The sequence below is a fragment of the Atractosteus spatula genome, chromosome 27 (assembly GCF_055471065.1).
Source record: "Atractosteus spatula isolate fAtrSpa1 chromosome 27, fAtrSpa1.hap1, whole genome shotgun sequence".
In the NCBI taxonomy this organism is placed as follows: Eukaryota; Metazoa; Chordata; class Actinopteri; order Semionotiformes; family Lepisosteidae; genus Atractosteus; species Atractosteus spatula.
The window spans coordinates 3382399-3407947 of record NC_142732.1 but is presented as its reverse complement, the minus strand read 5'-3'; the positions used below and the strand labels follow the sequence as shown (position 1 = coordinate 3407947).

At 41.2% G+C, this 25549-nt stretch overlaps 1 protein-coding gene across 1 annotated transcript; it reads left to right on the top strand.

Moving 5' to 3' along the window:
* Positions 1-7956: 7956 nt before the first annotated feature.
* ssc4d (scavenger receptor cysteine rich family member with 4 domains) lies at positions 7957-19550 on the top strand. The gene is made up of 5 exons (XM_088907216.1): positions 7957-8158; positions 11399-11701; positions 13801-14112; positions 16897-17208; positions 19234-19550. Exons 1-5 carry the CDS (start codon positions 7957-7959, stop codon positions 19548-19550), a joined length of 1446 nt encoding a protein of 481 aa, XP_088763342.1.
* The last annotated feature ends 5999 nt before the right edge of the window (positions 19551-25549 follow it).

The following is a 25549-nucleotide window of genomic DNA, read 5'->3' as shown; positions in this document are numbered from 1 at the left end:
GGTCATTTAATAATAATACAAGTTGTCAAAAAATCAACATGTCACCAGCTGTGGATTGTCGTCCTCGTTTTAACTTTCTGATCATTTCTGCCCGTGCCCGAAAATAACTCAGAGTCTAATAATGTTGTAAAATAAATTCTGCCAGATGTGAAGTGTGTTTGATGACGTTATTATGGGGGGGGGAAAGGGGTTTTTAAAACACGGCGAAACAAAGGTCTACATTTTGAATATATGCACCCGGTGTGTCGCATACGCCGTAATTTGGGGTTCGGTGATAGAATTTAGTCCACTGTTCTGAAGTTGAACACAGAAGAGAGAGAGAGAGAGAAAAGAAAAAGCATACAAACTTACCTTCTACAATACTCTGGGGGAAACTGTAACAATTCTGCGCGCTACTTTAAAAACAGTAGCTCAACACGAAACGAAAAAGTTTGCTCGTCAAAGCCTAAAACGCACAGCCAGTGCTGGGTACAGGTGATGGTATTTGTGTACTCGTGGAATCGATCAACAATTACATTGTATATCCGGACAGAGAGAAACTAAGTAGCCGCTACACTAAACCGCTACAAACAACCAGCCCTCACTTCTCACCGCCCCGTCATCAGGATGTGGAGACCATGAGCTGCAAACCTAGCGACTACTAGCGGCAGTAGCTCAGAGGGGGCTCCGGCCACTTGGTGCAATTCCTCCTATTTCCACACGCAACAGGAATATTTATTCCAAGGCGCACCACGATGACCAAACCACCCCCATCGATCCGAGAAACGTGCAAGTACAGCACATCACAGTGTTCGTGCGTTCTCTTCCAAAGCGCAGGCCTTACAATTGCACGTTCAGAAGAGCTTCCAGCGTTGCCAAAGCAACAATTAGCAAAAAAAAACGTTTGCAATTACAATAAATCATTGCTATTGGTAACACAACACAAAATCAACAAACCGTGTGTGATAAAAAAAGACCGCTAGAATTAGAAACAGTTTTGCCATTTCTTGAAAAACGAAAACACACATTTCATAATAATAATAATAATAATAATAAGAAGAAGAAGAAGAAGTTTTTTTAATGATCCAATTATAAAGGCCGGTATACATACTGTACAGTTTTAAGCTGTGCATAACCGTTTACCCCAATCGTCTCATCTCAGTTTCGGACTTCCAGAGCAATGGGGTCAGTGTTGGTGAGACAGCCCAACTCCTGTTTCAGGCACTCTGCCTTGTAGCAATACACTAGACAGTGCCATTAGAAATTAAATTTGGGGTTCACTTAGACATTTCAGGGTAATTCTGTGTGACAGTGATTATCGACCACTATCAACAAAACATTATCCTAACTGCTGTTTTGATTCCCAACTACCAACACAGTTCCACTAGGTTTTCTAACACTATAATATCGGGTGTCGTCGCAGGTGTGGATTAGAAAAATCTCTCTTTTCGAATCTCTAACTGGACTTTTGCCCTGTCATGTCCTTCTCGAATGCTGTCACCGCAGTGCTATTATTTCGGTAACGATTGGAAAAAGCAAAACGCAAAAGGATGCCCATTATCATGTTTGTTTGTTTTTCTTATACTGTCCATTTATTTGTAAACCACATAGCTGAGGAAGAGTCGTGGTCGATACAGTCCACAGGCTTCGAGAACATCGTTCTTATTGCATTAGCTGAACAAATGTAGTTCTGTCGTGAAAAACATGTCTACAAAGCTGCTTGTTGTTTGAGCCACTGCTGGAACATCTCGGTTCTGCTTCTTGGTCTCTAAACTCCAGCAGAGGGCGTTTCGAGCCAATTTACACACGTGATGAAGTCAGGAAAAATGTGCGACCCACACGGGATAAAAACAAGCTGCTGTGTTATCTTACTGGCTGAGGGGAAAAAGGAAACTGTGATCTTGTAGGGTTAAAAAATACCTCAGGTTTTAAGAAACAGTAAACACCGATGAACTCTATTTGTGACCTGTAACTAATTTCAGTTAGTTTAGGTGTCCTCCTTAGCAAAATCAGCCGGTTATGACAAACGAGAGGACTGTCGTCTCAGCCAGATAAATGCCTGCCTACAGCGAGGCTTGAAGATGAAACTCTCCATTCTTGTTGCTTTGGCACAGGATAAGTGATAATAACAGTGTGTGAGGGGGGCGACAGTCCTTAGCCTTCAGTCCTCTGTGGTGGGAGGTGGGTGTCACTGAATTACAATCCAACAGGAGAACAGACACAGATCCAAAATGGAAAATCCAGCAAAATAAGAAATTCAGTGATGAGAGTAAAAAGAAGCATTATCAGATTTGGCCTCAGGATGTACAATTACTGGAGAGTAACAATGAAATTACTGGATTGACAGTCCTATTTGTTGAAAACATGATCATACGGAAATTATCAGTTCCTCTATGGCTATTTTTTTCCTGCGTGCTTTGCCAGACTCTCAAGTACGGTAAACTGAATAGCTGGTCTTGAATGATCCTGTAATTTTAAAAGTTCCCAGATAAGATGACAATACGAATACCTTTATTTAGTATTAGATCTTCTGTAATTTGTATAGTGTATATACTCTTAAAAGGATATCTTGGCCAAATAGTTTGGGGCTAAGATCTTGATTTCTGATGTGAGGTACTGTAGATGTATCTGTTACTGGTTTTGCTATGATACCTGACTCAGGGTCTCTTCAACATTCGTCTTATATTCTGCGATCTGACAAAGGCTCAGCTGGACTCCAAAGAATATTCTTTCCATTGCAGCTTGTACTCTTGGTGAAAGTAAAACAGGTGCTGTTCAATATAATTGGCTGCCAAGAATTTATTAAATCTGACATTATCTTTAAAATCACATGTTCTTTAAACATTGACTTTTAAGAGAACAGAAAAGCTTTGGCAGAAAATGTTAATATATTGCTTATTTAGCTTTGAATGTAAATGGTTTGATGTCAGATTCAGTTTTAAAAAGGAAATCTCCTTTCTGCAGTCAGTGATTAAGCCCCTTGTGTTTAAGATCAGTAAATGAAATGTCCAGTACTGCAGTATATTTTCTATTTACACACTTCTGTATTTCTTTAAATACCAGCAACATACTCTTGAACCCAATATACTCCAGTGGAATACTCTGGGTCTTAGCTTGGTCATCAAGCACATACAGTAGGTGGTAGAGAAAGAGTTTACATGTGTCACCGAGCTAGATGTAAATATATAGATGTATAGATTAACTGAGGACAGTAATGAGGATCACCTGTCAATAAATTAATTAGCTTAAATTAACACACCAGAAGAAGGCTCCATGGCCAAAACATTGTGTTTCCTTTCTTTTCAGCGTGGAATAAACTTTTTACCTGTTCCTTTGCAGCCTACGCATGCTGACGCAGCTACCTACTTGAATAAATTAATTAGACTTGATTGGTAAATGTTGAATTTTCTGCTACAAAACATTGGCTGCTCATATAAATTTTACCCTGAGTTGGTATGATCATTCTAACCAATGTGAATTAAATATTACTGAATGTTAAGCTTGGATTCATCTTACCCAAATTAAGTCATACTAATAACAGTCAAAGTTATAGCTACAGAAAACATGCAAGGAGGCTTTGAGTGAATTGTCAGTGCTCATAGCTTCCATTTGTAGTGTCTTATTGTACCTAAGATGACCAAGACCTTTGCACAGAAGCATACAGTACAATATACAATCATATCTATACCTAGATATAACACATACAGTCTGACAGAGCTGTGACGAATGAAGAGCTTTCTGACAGTCATGTGCAGATTTCAGATTCTGGTTTCTGATGCAGTCCTGCTAGGCCTTTTCTCCTGTAGTATTCAGGGCATTGTATCAGTTTTCCCGCTGTCCTGTTGCAAACAATAAGCTCTATTTCCCTGTGCTTTTGTTGTGTCCATTTTTTATGCAACCTACTTTCTCGTATAAACGTGTTGTTGATAAGCGGGCTGGATGCCCAGCATTCTTTAATTCCTGGGCTTTAATATCTCTGAACGCTCCTCAACAGTGTGACCTTTTGAGTGCCATTTGCACAGCCCATTCAGTTCTGAAATCCAATCAGCTGCAGCCCTTCTTCAAATGGAAGTTTGAGTTTTCACTGCGGTGAAACAGTTAAAAGTTTGCCTGTGTCTGAGTCTGTGTTAGAAACCCCGTCAGCTTCGGTGTAGTCTACTTTCTGATTTGTTTGAGAATGCAATAATATGACTTAGAGATGACTATGACATTTTTATATCTTTACATTATTGTACAAATTGTATAATTTTCAAATAACATTTACATGGATAAGGATGTCTGTTAAATAGGTCTGTGCGTGAAAAGATTTAGCAACATACAATAAGAGCATAAGAAGAATAAACAAACAGTTACTGGCCCACTTTGTAGTTAATGTGTAGCTGATTGATCCAAGGATCTCTTCCAGGTGTAATTTTGAAAGAAACCAGGAAATCAGCAACTTGGTAGCTTGTTCCATACTCCCACAACCCTTTGGGTAAAAAAAAAGTGGCTGATTGGTTTCTAAATTGCTACTATGCCTGTGTGCCCTGCAGTGGGCTGGCATCATGCCCAGGGTGTGGCTTTGCACTCTGTGCCTCCTGGGTGCACTGCCACAACCCTTTTCGGTAATGATCAGCTTTCTGGTGATGGATGGACTTACTAGGAGGACCTAAACTCTGCTCTCCATTAAACAGAGTGGGCTACAAACTGGTATTGTTTTAAAACTAAAGCTGTCAGACCTTTTGGTTCTGTTATTCTAAACGCACCATAAATTGCAAGTGAAACTTTGCCGCTGGCCTCAGTTTCTGAACCTACAATTTAGCAAAATCTGTAAAATGATGCAAGCAGTATAAAGTGTAGAGATCCAAAACTGGCCCCACTACACCTGCTAAACACCAGACTTGGAATCATAAACCACAACGTCCTGCATATCTATCTACCCAAGCCTTAAAAAATGCTAAAGGCTAAACCATCAGATGTGGATGTGTTTGTGCCCATTGTTTTCTTTTGTTTTGTTTTCGGTCCCTGGCTCAAGACCACTCATTTTAATTTGTCCCTTATGTCTTGAGACCTTGTGATGTGTGTCTACTGTACATCCCCTTATGCGTACAAGCATCTATACCACCCTGAGTCTGCTCTGCTCCCCTCAATCAGGCAGCTGTGCCTTTCACTTCGCAAAATGTTGCCCCTTATGCAACTCTTTGTACTGTAACTGTACAGCCTCAGATGGTCAGGACCGCACCTTCTCTGAGAGCTGGCTGAAACCGGAGATGCTCAGATATTGTGATGTGTTGCCTTTCAGCTTGCTTTTTCCTTTTAAACACATCTAGGAGATATTGGGTGTAAGGACATTAACATACAATGGGGTTTTTACGTAATCATTGCCACTGAAACCTGGTACTTATATGCACTGAAGGTGAAAGAGATGAAAGATCTGAGTTCTCCTGTTGCCGGACGAGTTTTTTTCCCCAACTTGTTTTTTTCACACAAAGTTCCTACGTTTGTCCCTGTGAATCAGTGAACAGCCTTGGGAGGAAAACGTCTGCGAGTTACTTGAAATCTCAAGAAAAAGGCAAGCTTTACTTGACACTTCTGGGGGACTTTTCTAGTGGAATACATAAAAATAAGGTATGTGGCTTCGATCTTTTGCAAACTTCAGATGATCCAATAAATTCAGATTGAAGAGATAGTGGTTTCTGAACGGTTTTCACATGCTGGACAATTGAAGTAAACATTGAGTTAAAATAACAAAATGTACATTTATTGTTACTTATATTGTCGGAAATGACACGTGTCTGCTTGGAACAAAAAACATCATTGTTGAGGCTTGAACTGTTAGGGGTTTGTAAGGCTAAAAACGATCCAGGTGCCATGATAACCTACTGTAGGTTAAAGTGCAATAAATATACCAATTTGTGTAGTTATATACAGCATGTCTACAATTTTATAAAGTCAACCAAGTTGTACTGTATGTATAATTGCAGGGCACGGACAGGACTTGACATATAACACTTTTGTGCAAGAAACTTCACACAGCATATTCTGGGTCTGATACCAAACAAAATATACAGGTAGATGTGGAACTTCACACAATGTAAGTTGGCGAAAATCCTGCTTCTCTCCTAATGCAGTTTTATTTCAGGAGAACGGTCATTTTCTCTTGTTGATGGAGGAAAGGCACTTGTTAACAGGAGATCTTAGTTCAATTCACAACCAGAGGAAAACTCCGACTTCCTCACAGATTTGGAGGACCGGGTCCAGGAAATGAAAAGCCGGAGAAAAATTCCTCCTTGGCCTTTTGAGAGAGTGTTATTCTTCTGGTTATCTCTGACTTTTGCGGGTATTTGTAGGGCTGAGATCTTTCAGCTATTTCTCAGCATGGAGAGAAAGAGGAGGGAGGGGGAAGCTGAGCACACACAAAAGACAACATTATTCCCTTGCGGATCCCCGCTACATCCTGCATGAATGGAGTATTGAAAAACATAACATTAGGGACTAGATTATTTTTCATCCTTCATAACTAAACCATTTGTCTGCAAGGTTTCAAGTGGTTTGTTAGCATGGCGCTCAAGTAGGATGGCCCAGCTGCTCAGCTCTTTCTGGTAGTGTTTCAGCTCCTAATTGAGCACTTCATATAGATACAATGTGTCCCCCCACGTTCCCTTGTACAAAGTGGCTTTCCTGTGCCCTTGTTTCATTTAAGCTTCCAAAAGCAGAGCGTGAGTTACAATTTTATTGTTGGGAACAGAACAAGTCATGGGGACGTCAACCACGCAAACAGAAGAGGGATCTGTATCATTTTTGTAGCTCACAGGTGGCCCTTGTGCAGATAAGCAGAATAAATAGATTTAACTTTAGTTATTAAATCATATAAATCAAGCAGAGCCTGCACATGTAAAGTACATGTGCAAACTGTGCATCTGATGTACTAATTTAGTAGCACTTGTGTTTAACTCCATTCTTCTGTGAGCTTTTTTTCTGATGTCCGCTGACTCTCCTAGGAAATGTCAAATTCTCCACTGTACGTCTCTCTCAGAACTGTATCCCCATGCTCCCTTAATCGGCTAGACAATGCAGGCAGCATTATATTTGCTGCTCAATATCCAGGAAGAGCAAAGACATTTTGGGCATTTAGTATATTTATTTCTGATGCCACGTGCTGTATGGTAAACCCATGTATTAAAAGCAACCCGAGATGTTCTTAAAAGAGCAAAAGAGTTCCAAGGCAATCCTCCAGCTCTCATTGTGTGTGACTTTGTAAAGATTTCATTACAGGGCTTGTGACTACTGTAACTCCAGAACACAGCCAGCAGAAGCCATCGAATCTGCTGTGAAGCACACACCTTCTGTCTGTAATGGCATGTTGTTCTGGTCTTGGGTTTTGCAATCACAAGAGTCCCTTGTGGCAAGTGAATATCCTGTTTTATACAGGACAGCAGCAACTTTAAACAATGTCTTTCATTCTCAGCCTGTCTTATTCTACAATACCACCATGTGCTACCGAACAACAAGCCTGACAGAGTCACTTGTTACTGTGTTCCATTCACAACACAGATTTAAAAAAACAAAACTATAGCTGCAGTAAGTGATGGCTGGAACTAATAGATATCGCATCTGGATTTTGTAATCACTGCACTCCTCCTCTGAGCTGGAAGGCTGTCAATCAATTGACCATTACACAGTCTGTGAAAATCACTGCTCATTCACTGGAACGAGCAGACATTCATACCAAAGACAAACTGCAAGTTTATTAAGTAAGTTGCTGCTGAAATTCACTGCTCATGGTAGGTTTTATCAGCAATCATTGCTGCATATTGCTTTGTTAAAGGTGAGGATGCTAATTTGGATTAGGTAGTTCCTAATGGGCGCTTCCAATAAATGGAAATATTTGCAAGCTTACAATGACTTACAGAAGGGTTGAAGGGCTTTTTACCTTGATTTTTTAAAATAAATGCATATTAATTCTCCCACGTCTGCCCAGGGTGGTCGTTAACTGGCATGACTGTGTTGCAGGAGCGAAGGAGAAGGCTCCAGCAGCCTTCCATCACAAAGACATCTCCAGTGAAGCTGTCAGAAGAGGAAATGAGAGGCAACAGCCCAGACAATCTGCTCAGGGGCTGGAGGCCTGCCATCTGGCTGCTGGCCTTGTTCCTAATGTCTCTTCTCATCGTGATTTTAATGAGTTGCATCCTCCAGTTCGGTAAGTCCTTCAATGTAGCCTTATGAAACGCTAGTAACTGGAAAAAAATACAGTACCTACTGTAGATTACAAAGGCAAAAGGTATTTAATGTTAAAGTTTTGACCCAGGCCTCACACTCCCAAGGTTGTCTGCTTTGTCAGCTTTTTATGGAAAGTGCTGACGTGCAGAGTGAGGAATGCTTCCAACAAACAGTGAAAAGGCCGCATCGTGGCACAGCTTTGAAAAATGGGCACTGTTGCTGGTTTAGGAGCTGCCTTTCTGTAACGAAGGCATTCTTTCAGGACCCTATGCAGACGACACGATCCGGGGTAGAGTGGGGAAAACACGGGGGAAAAGCATGCGGGAGACGGGAATGAAAACAGGGGGCGTGTCCATGGTGCGCTGGTGTCCGGGGGAGGTGTGGCCGAGGCAAACAATCCAGAAATAAGTCCAAGGGGGAATCCAAGAGAAGGCGAAAATCCAAAACCGGGCGGTCCATCCACTGAAGATACAACAGCATTGTTTCAACCAGACTTGACCCCTCCACCTACCAGAGATGAGTCCAGAAACCTACTCGCTATGCTATACTCTTTCGAAGGGTGTACTCTAGAAAAAGTCATCTTAAAAAGTCAACAGTACATGCAGTACCTCTGTGCCTGATGTAGCTACTGTACCAATTTTTTTTCTTGCCCAGCAGAATATAAGAACATTTACAAACAACAAAGTTTACAAACAACAGGAGATTATTTGGCTCATCTAGTCCCTTTGGTAGTTGGTAGCTTATTGATCCCAGGGTCTCATCCAGCCATTTCTTTAAAGAATCCTTGGGTATTGCCTTCAACAATATGACTGGGCAGCTGATTCCACACTCCCACCACTCTTCGGGTAAAGAAGCGCCTTGTGTTCTTATTTTTAAATGCACATCCACTTCAGAAATTCAGAAAATGCTTCAGACAAGCTTTGCCAGCCTGACCTTGCTCATCCAGATCATCATGAACTAAAGACTCTAAAATCCCGAAGAGTGGTTTCATCTCATTCCACAATGAGTGAGTGAGCTTCAAACATGGAAAGATCATTAAGATGAAAGGAAAAAATGCAGTTGCTTTACTGTTGATTAATCACCAAAGAACTAAAAAAATGTAAAAATCTGCTGTTTGTAATTTTCTTAATATTTATTTTTTTTTAAATCTAAAATCCTAAAACACATACCAAGAACATTATTTTAGTCAGTATTCATGCCTGTGTGCGTCAGAGATCAGTTGTATTTTTATAAAGCATCTTTTTCTTGTTAATTTGTGTTTCTTAACTTTTAAGGATATCTCAGTGTGTCCAAAAGAGAAACTGCTGGTAAGTGTCATGCTTTTGCATTGTTTACATTTTTGAATCCTTATAATAGGGATTGACTTTCCAATAATGACATATGATGTGTAGATACTGTATTAGGTTTGTTACAAATTCAATATAATTTCAGATGACTATAGAGCATTAAGAGCATTTTTATTTTGGGATGTACTGTAGAAATGTTTTCACTCTGAGAATGAACTCACACAGACAAAGCTTTAGATGTTTTTATTCCACTGTGAGTGTTCTTAAGCCTGAAGTCTCTGCTTTCCTGTGGATTTATTGAGTTGTATTGTGTTTTTAATATGATAACGATCAATGTTTTAATAACACAACAGGTTTTCTGACCTTTAAAATGGACAAAATTAACAGGAGATCACCCACGGAATGACCCAATTTAGGTTTTTGTTTAAAAGCCTCTCATCCTTTGTTTGGAAATGAAACTATAAACCATCAAGGCCTTTAGCAATAACACTAACAAAATACAAGTGGCATTCTTCTGAGAACGATAAATACCTTTGTGTTAGTTTCTTTACTGTAAAGCCCCAGAACACCAATTCATGAAACACCACAATGCCTGTGGAATTCCTTTGAGGAACATACACTCTTTCAAACACTTAAAATAATCTGTTTGCTTTTGTGCCTGTGACACAGGGGCACCGTGATGTGATCTAGAAGCAGACATTTCAAGATGGGATCTCATAGTACCCCCTGCTGAAGACAGAGATTTAAACATCCTTGTTTTCAAACCAGTTCTTGCCCTACTTCTTCCCTGAAAAATCTGGATTTTGATTTCTGATGCTCTTCCAGCATATTCATTTAATATGTGTCTAACTAAAGCAGAAAGGCCACAGAGTATCTCCTAACATATGAAATAAATTTACAGGAAGATCCCAATATACAGTAACTGTGCCTTTAAAGGTCAAAAGGGATAACAACCTCCCTACAAGGGAATAATTTGACCATAGGCTTTTCTCTCTCTCTGCTCTACACAGCCAACAGGACTTCATCAGTACTATCTCCACCACAAGGTAAGAATACACTACACAGTTCTTCCTTCATTAAAGGAAAAAACTATTTCATGGAAATATACTGCAACCCCATTTAACTTAGTTTTACTACAAATTGACCTCTTCCCAGTGACCTGTGAAAAGACTGTGTCACTTTTGTAATCACTGATGTTTTAAATATCAAATTTTATTCCCTGTTAGGTGTGCTGTGATGGTGCTGCATGCTACATGAAAACCATCTATTTATGTGTAAATACTGTATGTGTTTATTTGCCAAATGTCTGATTATTTTTTGGGAAAAAAAATCAAAACAAGCTGGCACAGTGGCACAGTTATTAGCACTGTGGCGGCCCTGGGATCAATTCCAGACCTAGGAACCTATCTTTCGGAGATTGCATGTTCACCCTGTGTTCACCTGAATTTCCTCTGAGTGCTCCAGTTTCCTACCTTAGTCCAAAGACATACTGGTAGGTAAACTGGCTTCTGGGAGAATTGGCCCTGGTGTGAGTGTGTGGGGCTGTGTGTGCCCCCCGAGATGGACGCGTCCTGTCCAGGGTGTACCCTGCCTTGTGCCCATTGCTTGCCAGGATAGGCTCCAGCTCCCCCCATGACCCTGAACTTGAAGAAGCCGTTAGAAAATAGACATACAGTATGCATAGATTAAAATAAAAAGCATGGGATTTCTCTTACCAGATTATTTTTTTAGTTAGTACTCCTTTTTTCTTCCTTTTGGGGGAATCTACTTGTGTTGCGTGTATTTTGTATGGTTGCATGTGTTTTTTTTTTGTTGTTGTTGCCAAGTGCTCTATTATGGAAAAGAAAGAATCAAATTCATTAGCTGGCTGTAGGGCCCAGGACGGTCGCTGACGGTGTTCTCAGGTGAGCGCGTGTTCGCAATGTGTCCCCCAGTGCGCCTGGCGAACGGCAGGAACAGGTGCGAGGGCCGCGTGGAGATACAGCACAACGGCACCTGGGGCACCGTGTGCGACGACGACTGGGACATGGTGGACGCCAACGTCGTGTGCCGGCAGCTGGGCTGCGGCCTGGCGCTCGCGGTGGCCAGCAGCTCGGCCTTCGGACAGGGCACCGGGCCCATCCTGCTGGACAACGTGGACTGCCGGGGAGGAGAAGGGGGGCTGGGCCAGTGCGAGAGCCTGGGCTGGGGCGTCCACAACTGCTACCACTACGAGGATGTGGCTGTGACCTGCAGAGGTACTGTACCAGACTTAAGCTGTTTGGGGGGGGGAGCCAGTGTCACGTATTATTGAAACGTAGTATGTCCTTTTGTGCAGCTTCCTTGTATTTTGGCAGAACTATAGCACACACAAGCAGACTTGAGCAGTCCCTGTTCTCTGAATTACAGAAAGTCAGATGGACAGATGGCACATACTGTAACAGTTATGTGTTGTGTTGCCCTTGGTTTAATAAAACCTGACGTGCTTCCTAGCATTGACTTAGGCTTCAGAGAGGCTGTAGGTGTACTAACAAACCCCCACTTGTTGTGATTGCTGTCATACCGATTTTGCATGGTCAAAAGCCCAAGACACTCCTGCTTGTGCTGCTTTCCAAACCAGATCTGTCTTGGCATCAGCGGTCAGTTTCCCTCAGTTGTACAGATGGGTCTCGGATGAATCATCTCTCACGTACGTGCCAGCGTTATTAAAGAACAGCTCTAAGAAACCTTATTTTCATGTACTCTTCTGCCTTCTGTGCCTGGAAGATCGGTTATTTAGGAAAAAATCATATCAGCCAATCTCAAAATTGCGAATAAAGAGAGACTATGGAAGCCATGTTTTCAACGTATTTATTTTTTTTCTAAGGCCTGTGCAGTGGAGCAAATGAATATTCTACAGAAAAGTGCAGTTCACAGTGCTGAGCCATTTACTGTGTTCAAGATGTGTATTGGAGTAAACTCCTCTTTCGTCTTGTGTTTTTTACAGACACATCTGCGCCAGCAGTGCGAGAACACAGCAATTTTGCTACCCCACCTCCACAGCTCACAGGACTCCGTAAGTTTCAGCTGTTCTCTTCTGTTGTATTCAGTTTTGTTGCAACATTTGCCTGTTCTTTAGTGGTCAAGCTCCAGCAACTGCATCTTCCCCCACTTTAAGAGTACGGGGGAACTGTCTGCATTTCAAAAGTGTTTTAATACAGCCTATACTTTGTCCCACAGGTGTAGAAAAGGCATGGGAGACTAATATTCCAGAATTCTGTAACCAAAGGTCTCACTTTTTAACGTCAAACGTCAGTATGAACTTGATGGTGTTCTTGACTGTAGAGTTCTGCTGATCAACTACCCTTTTTTTAGTCTTACCTCTTTCTCTCCATCTGCACAGTAATGTCTTTCCAAACAAGGTCACTATCTAAAGTCTTCATGGCAATTTTAGTAATGAAGAGGAAAAAAGCCCAGTTATTAAATTAGACTCAACCAAATATCTCCATTCTGAATATATAATATTGCCGTCAAAGGCCATTTTGTTTCTTCCTCTTTAATGAGAATACTAGTGACATTTCATTGGGAAAGACCCAAGCTCCGGTGGACATGCCCTACTGTGTGTGCCGGAGAAAGTTCAATAGCAACTTGAGAAAAAGTGCTGTTCAGTGTTTATAACCTTTCTCAATGCCAAAAATGTCACCACTGGATTTTGTCACCAGCTAAATATTCTGGGCAGCACGCAAGAAGTAAGAAGAGGCATTGAGTCGAACTTTGCTGCCTTACCTCTTCCTATAGTAGCATTGCAAAGACATTTAAAGGCATTCACCAAAATCAGACAGGGAGTTATTTTTGAGATGAAGGAAAATACAGAGACAAGGATTCAGTGTTTTTGTATTTGTTCCTAGTAGCTTACTGCTCTGTGATTTCTATCTTTTCCTGAATGACTTTTGGGCCTTTTGTTCGGGAGTTTGAACAGGAAATTCTGGGAACAGAAGTTATGATGGTGATTATGAACAGGATTATTATAAAAGAGTTTGAACTGGGCAACACATACTGTCAATGTGACAGCTGAGAGAGTGGCTTTGTTTAAAAGGACAACAGTGCAAAGAGATTCCCAACATGCTTTCCATTTCGAGCTTCACGTGGCGATAAGCTGTATTTAGGGTAAGAGGAAGTGTGAGGGCCATGATTTGATGTCAGCGTGAGTTTGGGGTCAAAGGTGCAGGGTCAGGTGGTGTTTCTTCCTATCTTTTTGGGGAAGCTCTTCAGGATTATCTGTCATCTTGAGGAAAATCTCCAGCAGTGGTTCCTCTCTGCTGCCTGATAAGAGTCCCGCTCTTAGCTCTGCCCTGAAGTTGCCCTTGTCTTCCAGGAGAGGGCACCATTCGCCTGGTGAGCGGTGCGGACTCCTGCCAGGGCCGGGTGGAGATCTTCTACCGGGGGAGCTGGGGTACGGTGTGTGATGACGACTGGGGCTTGAGGGACGCTGATGTGGTGTGCCAGCAGATTGGCTGTGGAAGTGCCCTGACCTACACCACCAATGCCTTCTTCGGATATGGCACAGGCCTCATCCTCCTGGACAACGTCAACTGTAACGGCAACGAGCCCCTCCTGGCCTCCTGCTACAGCCTGGGCTGGGGGATTCACAACTGCGGGCACCACGAAGATGCTGGAGTGATCTGCTCAGGTAGCTGTACAAGCACGTGTCCATCATGGGCTCACACTGGCCTTACCAGTACATGTGTGTTCAAAAAAGCTACTACTGCTCATTCGGTACTGCAGAGAACTGAGTTCTTTGTTAAACCAGGGACTGGAAACACTCCTAATAAGTTAAGAGCATATTTTACAGAATACAGTGCAAGGACTTCAGATTTGCTAGTGTTTGTGACACCAAAAAAAGCAAGAGACCACTGACAGGAATTCCTTATACTGTATTAATGAGTAAGTTATACCAATGTGCATTTGAATATTTTACTTTTTCTCAAAGAAAGCCAGCTAACTGAAATTACAGTTACTCTGCAAGAGCTCTGTCCTCAGGATTTTCACACAGCCATTGATTTCTTGAATGTAGGTCTAGTGCACAATGTGGAAAGCAAATATGTGTGAGTGCGTATACTCCATTATCAGATTTTAAAGAGCAGAGGAAACCATATCAGAATTAGAAATTCCAGACTGATATTTTAATTCTGTATGGCTATAAACTTTAGAGACAAATTTACTGTATGGGAATAATTTAGTCACAAATTCTGTAGTAGCAGGTTCACAATCCGAACCAATGTCTGTGGCTCAGCAATAGAGTAGTTAAAAACAGCTTAGACTGGCTTGGCATAATTCACTCACCCTTATCAGTTTGCTTCTTTCTATTGAGTGTTACAATGTCTGGGAAAACTAAAAGAGCTAAAACCACAAACCAGCTTCTCTTATAAGCCTCACGCTTCTTCATCTATGTTTGTCCATAAAACGCAAACGTTATCATTTTACAACAGGCTCAACAACGCCAACACCTTCTCTAAACTTCACTGCAACAATGGCCAGGGCCCTTGTGTACAGGATGGACGCTACTACAGGTAAGACTGCAGGTACTGTACCATCATTGGTGGAGCTCTTCCTGTCTTGGGAAAAGGCATGCATTTGATTTCTGTGATGCTACACACAAAAATGTATACAGTTTAGTACAGGGAAATACTGAAAATGAAGAGAAAATATGATTTATCATTGTACTGTATTGCAGAGAGTTGATATGTCCGAAATTATGTTTGATTTGTAGTTTCATGGTTACAGTACACCTCAAATACAGTATGTTGTGCAACAGTTTTGAGAATTAGTTTTGAAAATATCAGATCTGACACTAGGTGGCAGTCTAGAATCGTCATTTTGAGAAAAAAGTAAATTCACTGCGTTCTTCTGCCATATTTAAATAATTTGAACCAGGCACTGCACATTGCATCACATTACAAACACTGCATGATGTTCTACACCAAAAACCTGACAAACGATGGAATAGTTTCTATAAAAAGCTACCCAGATAAAAGAGATATAACTGCGGACAATCTGTTTAGTTAGAAACAATTTTTTAACAAAGACAGAATTTCAAAGGCTGGAAAGTACAACCGTATACAGATGTTTGTATGTGCTGTGTAGTTTTTATACATTTCATTTTCTTTATTCTTAGCTACAGATGTCACAGCAACGATTTCTCAAACAATGATGGTTCAAAAAACGTCCACTGTACCAGCAGGTAATGACAACACGGGGGTGAGATCTATTCTAATGTCAACTCGTCATTATGGGTGCTTTTGCCTGCCAAAAGGCACAGTCTTGTAGGGATTAAAATCAGAAATATTCATAACTTCTAGGTGTACAGTATCCCTGAGTGAGTCATAATGTGCAGAAATGATAACTCATTGGTCATAGAAAGTTCTGTGTTTTGTTTGAGTTTCAGTTTTTATCTTTGTTCAGACATATAGCTGCTAAGTAAATGCTGTTCCACTGGAACTAGAAGCTGGAATGCTCTGGAAGCTCTCAAAGCATTAAGTTGGGAAAGGTGGTGTGGACAGAAATTAGTGGGATACAATGCCCTGAAAGGATACACATGATACACATCTTAGCTTAACTCATTCAACCTTAGTGAACAAGAAATCTTTGTAGCAATGACAATGTTTGTTATATTCGCATGAAAAAGACCAGTGAGACTACATTAGAGAATGGTAAACAAGAAGTAAAATGCTGCAATAGTACAAAAACATATGAAGTCATTTAATTCAGTTTTCAATGGCTGTCATATTCTGTTTCCATTCCACTTTGTCAGAAATGGGTTTCAGTTTTGCTTAGTGCAGGAGGGAAGGAATAATCTAATCATGTTATCATTATTTGCAATCACATGATATCACATCGTTCACACAGCAAATCTTAAAAAGCTGGCAGGTTGACTGCAGTGCGGTGATGATGCTAGTTTCCTCAGTCCAAAAACACAAGACATATCAGCAGATTCAAGTGCATGTCAGTCCCAAAGGTTTTCCAGTGTTTCAAAATGAAACGCATTCAGACAAAGCACAGATCCTTTGAACTGCTGTGGGAGTGAGACTTCAGATTTCAGTCAGCAAGTCTTTATTCAAGGACCGTGATCATGTGAGATCCATATACAAAGCCATATTTGCACAGTGCAGTTATTTGTGATTTAAGCTAATGGATGGATGGATGGATATTAAGAATTATTTTTTTCAAACAATACTTCACACTTGAGAGGAGAATCAGCATAGTCCACTGTGCTGAAGAAGTCCCTTTATATCTCGTTTTCAAAAACCCATTCATCATGTTATGTGAAGTTATATATTTATCGAATTCTTAACAGAGTGTACAATTCAGCTTAAATATGTATATATAGGTGGTATGTCTTTAAATAGGCTTGGTCAGTAAGGGGTTGAATGCAGATCGATTTTCTCTGACCTTTTGTTCTCTTGGCTTCCAGTAGGGGGCGCTATACGTGTGGTGAATGGGAACAACACCTGCCAGGGTCGGGTGGAGGTTTTCCACAACAATGCCTGGGGGACGGTGTGCGACGACGACTGGGACCTGGCCAACGCTGATGTGGTGTGCAGGCAGCTGGGCTGCGGCCCCGCGATCGAAGCCAAAGTGCTGGGCTACTTCGGCTACGGCTCCGGGCCCATCCTGCTCGACAACGTGGACTGCGCTGGGACCGAGAACTACCTCACCGACTGCTTCAACCTGGGATGGGGCCAACACAACTGTGGCCACCACGAGGACGCAGGAGTCATCTGCAAGGGTAAGACGGCCTTGGCTCTCCTCTTGGGAACAGCCAATTAGCAAAGTCTGTGCCTTGGAGCTGAGGGTTCTGTGCCACAGTGCCTTGAAGGATTTGTCAGACTGTCTCCCTCCTGTGTAATGGCAGACTCCCAGAAAGGACTTGATATTTCATCAAAGGCTAAGAAGGCTCTGGCTGTTTAACATTCACTCGCCTTTTCCCTAGGCATGTTCCTCCCTGTCTTCATTCCTGCTCTGGGAACAACTGTCACTGATGGATACTGGCATGACCTAGGCTTAAACCAACTTCTTAATACCAGATTAAACATGCCATCAAAGGAGCTGACTTCTGGGGGACAAAGATCCCAAATTAAAGCTCATGATTCATGCTTTCCATCATGTATTGAGATGCTTACTCCCACACAATGTTCCAAAAATCCCAGATTGCAAAGTGAAGACTTGCTTTTGAAATTTATGATGTAAGACCACCTTCTAAGACAGTAAGTAAGAGAAAAGTATGGAGAACGGTGTTCATATTTCAACTTGCAACCTATGAATCATCACACTGTATGTGATGAAGCTACATACAGAAGCTACTGTATGTGGGTAGCCTTCCACCCATCCATTATTAGAAAGCTTCTTATTCCTGGTAAGTGACAAGGCAACGTGGAGCCTATCCTGGAAAGGCAAGGCTACCCCTGGGATGGGAAGCCAGTCCATCCCAGGGTCCACACACGCATGCTCCATCACAAACTAGGTGGAAACAGGAAGAAGGTGTAAACTCCACACAGGAGATGCGCTCTTCTAAAATCGAACCCTGGGTCTGAGAGCCGAGAGGCAGCAGCGGTAAATGCAATATCGCCTTGCCTGAGCCATGTGGGGAGTAATGAATGAACTCATGGCAGGGTGAGGTGAAATGTTTTTAAAAGACAATGGGGAACTCACCTAATTCAAAGGTCATTGAATAAAACTCATTTTTTAAAAGAATAAATTCTACATTTAGCAATAATTTGCACAATTTTTACCAAACAGTATAGTCAACCCATGCCTTAACTACAATAGCAGCAGCCATAACCAAAAATGTTCCGTTTCGGTTCTGTGACCTATTGTTTTTTTACTGTACTGTGCTGGATGTGTTTTTATAAAGCGCTAATGCTGTTTAAAGCAGAAACTCAAGGCCCAGGCTACCTGTTAATTTTTTATCGAGCCCAAGAAGACTAACAGCAAAATTGACTCTTTCTGTTACAGCAAAAGAAATGCCCCCAGCTTTTAAAGACTTTGCCATTACGTCTACAACTGCCTCCACCAAAGCACCCACTGAAGGTAAGTAGCCCCCAGAAGTACAGCAAACAGGGTGTTTTTAAAGAACACTAAAAAAATTAGATCTGCATTGACAGTCTGTGCAGAGCTAGTCGCAGGGAATACAGTATATAGAGCTGGTAAAGCCTGTAGAAATCCCACATATTTGACCATGGATGGAAATCTGCATGGATTCCCATTACCTTAGTTCCAAGTGGGATAGGTAAGGAAAATAGACAAACTGATGTTGCGTTTACAAAGCGTAATCTTCCCATTGCTCCATAGCTCAGTGCCACTGACAGTGTTGTAAAAGACAGCGCTGGGTATCTGAGGAAGTTAAAAAGTCATCAGTCCACGAAGAGGCACAATCTGAAACGGGCTGCCCAGACATCTGATTATTTCTCAAGTGTGACAAATAGGACAGCATGGTGGCGCACTGGTTAGCAATTCTGCCTCGCGGAGCTGGGGCCCTGGGCTCAATTCCTGCTGTCTGTGTGGAGTTTGCATGCTCTCCCCGTGTGCCTGTGGCTTTTCTCCCACAGTCCAAAGACATACCGGCGGGTTAAATGGCTTCTGGGAAAGTCGGCCCGGGTGTGAGTGTGTGTGAACGTCTGTATGTCTGCGATGCACGGGCGTCCTGTCCAGAGTGTGCCCTGCCTCGTGCCAGTTGCCCGTGCCCCTGAACTGGTGAAACAGGTAGCAGACAGATGCAGGAGTGTGACCTGCGCTGGCGCTTGTCCTCACCCAGGCTCAGTGAGGCTGGTGAACGGGACGCACCGCTGCGAGGGCCGGGTGGAGCTCTTCTCTCGGGCCCAGTGGGGCACGGTCTGCGACGACGCCTGGGACCTGAGAGACGCCCGCGTCGTGTGCAGGCAGCTGGGCTGCGGCAACGCCACCAGCGCCCGGGAGGAGGCTTTCTTCGGCCAAGGCAGCGGAAGCATCCACCTGGACAATCTGAAATGCCGGGGCGACGAGACCTCCCTTCTGCAGTGCTCTCACATAGCCTGGAACGTCCACAATTGCAATCACTCAGAAGACGCCGGCGTGACGTGCCAGCTTTTGTGATTCCCCTTCAAGGCCTCGCCTGCCTCCCCCAGGGGGTACCTCGAACTTTGTGTATATTGTGTAAATACCCAATCAGCTTCCAAAGGAATATAAATATATATATCCGTTTTTACCATGCACTTTATAAATGTATTTGAATAAAAATCTTCGCCTACAAAAAGAAGAGAAGAATATGAAGCTCTGAGTTCATTCCCTCAGAATGCTGAAATATTTACAGTCTGTGCAGCTCTTTTAAAACATTCTTCAGTAGTGGAGTAAGGGGGCCTGGAGGAGGTTTATCAATAATTTACCCGTCAGAGAAAAGATTGCAGACACATATACAAAAGGAAGCTGGCTTCTGGGAACCATGACCAAACCCAGATAAAGTCCTGCCTTTCCAGTCGGGATGACGATCAGTACAGAACACGTTTTGTCCTAGTCCCCAGACCATCACGCCTGCTGACTGCGTAGCACATACTGTAGGCTTTGGTTTATGTTAAATAAACGTCTGCTCCCAGGAAATAATACATTTAATCACAGCTTGTTGGCTGTCTTCTCTATAAGTAAAGCCTGATTTTTAAGCTTGAAAGACAACCTTGAAAGCCCACTGACACGCACAAATTTCCTTGTGAGGTAGGCACTATCTGAGCTCTTATTTTATAAAAACAGATTTTTCGTTTCGTGATTTTAAGTCAATCAGTTTGTCCCTCTCTCACCAAAAGCATGTTCTGTTATACTACACTAACAGTACACTAAAGATATATATTTCAGTCTGTGTTCATCATAAACAGCGATTACATTGCAGTTTTGGAGTCAGGGATCCATGCTGATTCCTTCCACATACTGAGCCCATTGTATGACTGTTAGGTTTAAATCTGTTTCCATCTACTCACAGCGTTGTGGCCAACATAATTTTCTAGTTGTCACTCTGAACTCTCTGTTACAGAAGTAAACTAATCTTCAGGCTTTACTGATATGATCTGGATCTCCGCTCCTGACTCCAATTCATACTTACCAATGGAAAAAAAGTATCTAAAAATCTATAAAACCTGCAAGATTATGTGTTTGGAGAAACAGCTCTGTCTTTTTCTGATACTGTACCTACAGTATATAGAAACATTAACAAAACAAACAGAAAATGATTCTGTGTTGAATGTTCAGTGTTATTTGTTATAAACACTGCACTAAAATCTTCTTTTAATATGCGGAACAATACAGTATATTTAATCTTAAAAAAATAACAGCTGAGAAAAAGCTCTGAAAGAACTATTAACACCCAGTGGGATTCAGCCTGAGACTTTCCAAAACATCTGTACAGAGGGAAGATTTTCATGGGGAAATGTGGTTTATCTCCGTTGTCTTCTAACTGAAATACCTGCATTTATTCCTGCATCCACTCAGTGTATTTCGTATTAGTATTGTATTTTAACCATGGTTTTCTATTGATGATTTTGAGCTTGTTGGTGTGAAAGCGATAATGTACGTGTCTTTAGGAGGGTTTTTTTCCTAATGCAGTCTATCCAGCTGAGTCAAGGAAATTGATCAGCAGTCAGAGTGATGAGTAATCAGGGCCTTTTAGAAAAGTGCAGTTTTGCACAGTTGCTGCCCCGATTCAGAAAAGCATGGCTTGCAGCCAGACTTAATACAGTACATTTGTCAAGTTGATGTTTGAGTATTTGAAATGTTATATTCATCTACCACTACCACAAGGTGCCCTGCTGATTTACAGTGTCATTATTCAAAGCTTAAACATTTTCCTTCCTGCTAAATAACATTTTTTGAAGTTTATACAAAAGCCACCCATCTGGAGGATGAATCTATTCATTCAAACTCCTATGCAGTTACACAATTGTTAATCAAAACCACTACTATTTTTTAAGGGAGATAGTCATACATTTTCCAAATGCTCTTTTTACATGGGGACTATTCAAAGTAATCAGCCGATGCTCTTTGCTATTGAGGAGAGGTAATATATGTAATTTTATCGGTTCTAAGAATACAGAAAAAAATATTAACCCTCAATAAACTGTACAATCTAAAAAACAGAGAGTCTAAAAAAAAAGAAAAGAGATTCCCTAAGCTTTTTTCCTCAATGCAAAAGAATGGAACCTTGAAAGTCATGAAATCACAACTACTGTACATGCATAACACTCATTAGCTATACTTTATGCTTTTACTGTGGTTTACTTGCACTGACTGGGATGCTTCCTAATGAATATTTTACCATAACTTCAATGTGCTTTACTACACTATATAGATTTTTCTCGATGGTATGCAACAAATCGTACACTATTATCCATCCAGCAGGTAGAAGTTTCATAATTGGTTTTCAACTTCATTACTGTCTTTAAAAATTAAGTGATGTCCTATGCTTATACAGGTTTAGCAGTACAAGGTCGGCATGTCTTTCACTATGTAGATCTGCAACAGATAATTACACATAGCTACATATAACACACCCTAAAATACATCACACAGTTATACCAAGTTATACAGAGATCATTCATAATCATCTTTCACTTTCTGCTGAAGTACTGTTTTGGGAACGGTAGACTTAAAGACTTTTCTTAAAAACTAAAACAAAATACAGTTTGAGGTGAAAATGAATTTATTAAGCCAAACATTTCTGTCAAGAAATATTTAATTTTCAAGTCGAGCTTTGGTTTGAAAGCTTTCTTTTCCCTCATTTTGCTGGTCTGTTACGGATTGAGATTTCAGGTAGTGCATTGAGAGTTCCATTGCTTGACAGCTCTGAACAGTGTAAAAGAATGATCAGTGAAGATATTACGCTAATGATTTAGCACTGCAGGTTCTTAAGCTTCTGAAGTAGAATGATTTGCTTAATTTACATTTGAGAATTTTGTTTTTGAAAGGATATTTTGAGAAAAACACAAGGCAAAGCAAAACTACATTAATGGCATCTGATGTCCCAACAACACTTCAGTTATTTTGTATAAAGCATTTATTTAAGGGGCTGAAATATATATGGGTTATTTTTTCTTCATTTCATTAAAGGTTTTGTGAACGTTTATTTTAAGAGGCTTGGTTCTTAAGTGAAGTCCTAAGAAATATTAGTTGTGAGAACAGTTACTTGTTCACAAACTGCAAGCAAACGTACACTAAAACTAATAGATGTATTCTGGAATCTGCTGCAATCTAAAGTACATCTCTCTTTAGGCTTTGCATTTTGCTTGTAGTTTCCATTAGCACATCTTACAACTTTACAAAACACAATATCCATGCTTGAGAAATAGCAAGACGTCTATGCATAATAGTCAGTCAGAGAATGCTAAGTATGTTAAATGCTTTACCCTATTTCAAGTAGTGCTGTACTTGTAAACGTTAGCTGCAATGTGTGATATATTGTGCTTTTCTTTTAAATGCACACAATAGTGCAGTTTGGCCTGCATGCCTGCATTCCCTATTAGGGACTATCTGGAACAGAATCAGATGATGTATTGCAGACATTCCTCTGGTAGCCAGTCAAAATGTTTTCCGGATAAGGCTGCCAAAATGTGCCCTTCTCCCAGAGGAGGTCAGACGAAGAGGACGTCTGGAGCTGCAGCAGCCACATTATTGATGAAATGAAGGCAGTAGTGTCTTCCCATGCCAAGCTATATGCTGAATTCAGTAGAACAGCTGCACTACTCAACTTGTGTTCAGGAGGCACACTCGGGTCTCCAGACAGATCCTGTTCTGCAATGTGCAGCCAGAACTGCTGAAAGGCATCCACCTACCAGGAGAGCAAACTGGGTGCCTAAGCTGGCAGACAGGCAATCTTACAGTCCAAAATAATTCAATACTACTCATGGTGACCGGTGTTTTTGCATTGTGGTCCACCAGCAAAAAATGGTGTATTGAGACTGTAGTATAAATTTAACCTTCTTTTTTGCAGATAGGTCTTTTTTGCTTGTTTACAGATGCTAATTTTGTGAGACGTAATATGCAGCTCTTCTTCTCTGCAGCAGAGTTCATCAAAGCTGAATGGCTTTGCACTGCACTGATCTTTCATTTGCTGACGCTAAAAGAGCTTATCTGGAACCAATTTTATTTATTGGACAGCATAGCGCACAGGTTTGGACTTTGGTTTGAGTCCCTGCTGCAGACATTTTAGAGCAAAGTAGTTTACCCCAATTTCAATAAGTCAGCCCAGCTGTATCATTGATTGCCAGCAGCTGCACACAGTCCTGCAATGGACTAGGGTCCCATCTGAGGAGAGTCATGTTCTCTTCCTGTGTGTAATGTTATAGACAACAGGATAAACTCCTGCTTACTGATCTTCTAGGCTCAAACACACCTCTGACTTTTAATGTTATGATCATCCACCCTGAGCTCCGATGGATTGGTCATGTCATCTGGATGCCAGGCTCCAGGCCCCCCAAGATGGTTCTCGTCATGAGATTCCCATCTTAACTTGGCAAAAACAATCCTGAATACATGCAACATCATTCTCAACTCCTAGATGATTACGGCCCTTGACTCAAACAGAAAGAGGAAGAAGATCTGGAAAGGGTGTCGCCGCTTTGAGATCCAAAAATATCAGAAGAAGAAAGTGAAGAGATGGCATTGAGGTGAACTCTTCACGACAGGAGCATGTGGTACGCAACCGGTTATCTCCAGAGGCAACACCTGCTCAGCCTGCCAGAGAGAGTGCAGATTCTGCTTTGGCCTTATCGGTCACCTTCAGGTTCATGGAAGACGAAGATTCTTGACCAACATAGGGAATCTTTCAACTCTAGATTCACAGGATTTTCAGGATTATATTCTTATCAGAGCACACAGGTGGAATTGAATGACAAACAGCAGTTATTGGGTTATTCCAACAGTTTTGTCTGGTTTTAGATTATAATCCAAAGAGATATTTCAAGACTGGAAATATCCCCTCCTTTTCTAACATTCACTACGTGAGCTTAATTTTTACCTAGTTATTCCTGATCAATGAGAAAGAAGCAGGTCAAAATTGTCTTTTTAAGTACCCTAGGAAATCACCATACAAAACTATAATGCAAATGCTTCGAAGAGAAAAGTAAGCATTTAGAATATGTGATTTTTTTCTCCTTTTGCACACATCTTTGGTGCTGCATAAGCAGTTTTCCAACCTTTTCACAGAAATAGAAGTTGACATCTTGGCCCAGAGATCCTTCTTCAATTATTGAAAGCTTTGTGACGATTTAAAGCATGGCTAATAACAGCCAGAAGATTCTGTGTGCTGCATTGCAACACTTAGCTTTCAGAGGTATGCTGGGCCCTTCTGACAATTTTAACCTTTCTCAAGTCTGAATACTTCTCAGTTAAGCAAGAATTTCACATAGTTCTCCCATTCTTTCAAAATAAAGACAATAAAATTACAATATTGTATTTTTGTTAATTAGACATACAGTAGACGGTATATAATCAGGACAATAGGAAAGAGATATTTAAATGCAGAGACACATAGCTGTGGATCTTGAGGGCCTCTTTAATGAAACCTTTCCCCTCTCCGTTTCAAGAGAGGGTTTCAAATCTGTTTCTTGATTTCAACCCCTTTGAGCCTTTCTTTAGTCTTAAGTGCCACATACTTGAGCAAGCCTGAAGGATTTCATTTTCCAAAATCAGATGCAAGGCATTTTCTAATCTTCTATGAATTCTAATTCTTCATTCAATCCAACATTTTATGGTACCAGTAGGAGAGTCAAATACTAAATCCCCCCACTAGTAGTGTGGACCACCGGCTGTTAAACTGGAGAAGGCAAAGTCCCTTTGGAAAACTAAAAGCTAATTAGGTTAAGACTGGAAAGTTTAATTTAGTCAGAAATAGTGTGTGAGTGAACAACACTGTCTTCACTTTCTGCCACAATGAGTTGTTATTCTTCTGCTGTGGACCATGCAAAGCATGAAACTCTTCTCCTTAAAGACCAATTTCATTTACTCATCTTATTCTACTTTCTACTGTATTCCAGTACACACATGAATCTGCAAAGTGCACAAAAAATAAATTCAATTCCCCTGATTTCCAGTTTTTAGTTTGGAATGGGATCCCT

What these genes read in the sequence shown, in the direction of transcription:
- ssc4d (XM_088907216.1), top strand. Translation starts at nt 7,957, where the DNA reads ATGACTGTGTTGCAGGAGCGAAGGAGAAGGCTCCAGCAGCCTTCCATC. An exon ending in GAGTTGCATCCTCCAGTTCG is followed by an intron (nt 8,159 to 11,398) that starts GTAAGTCCTTCA and finishes TGTGTCCCCCAG; the next exon opens with TGCGCCTGGCGAACGGCAGG. An exon ending in CGCAGGAGTCATCTGCAAGG is followed by an intron (nt 17,209 to 19,233) that starts GTAAGACGGCCT and finishes GTCCTCACCCAG; the next exon opens with GCTCAGTGAGGCTGGTGAAC.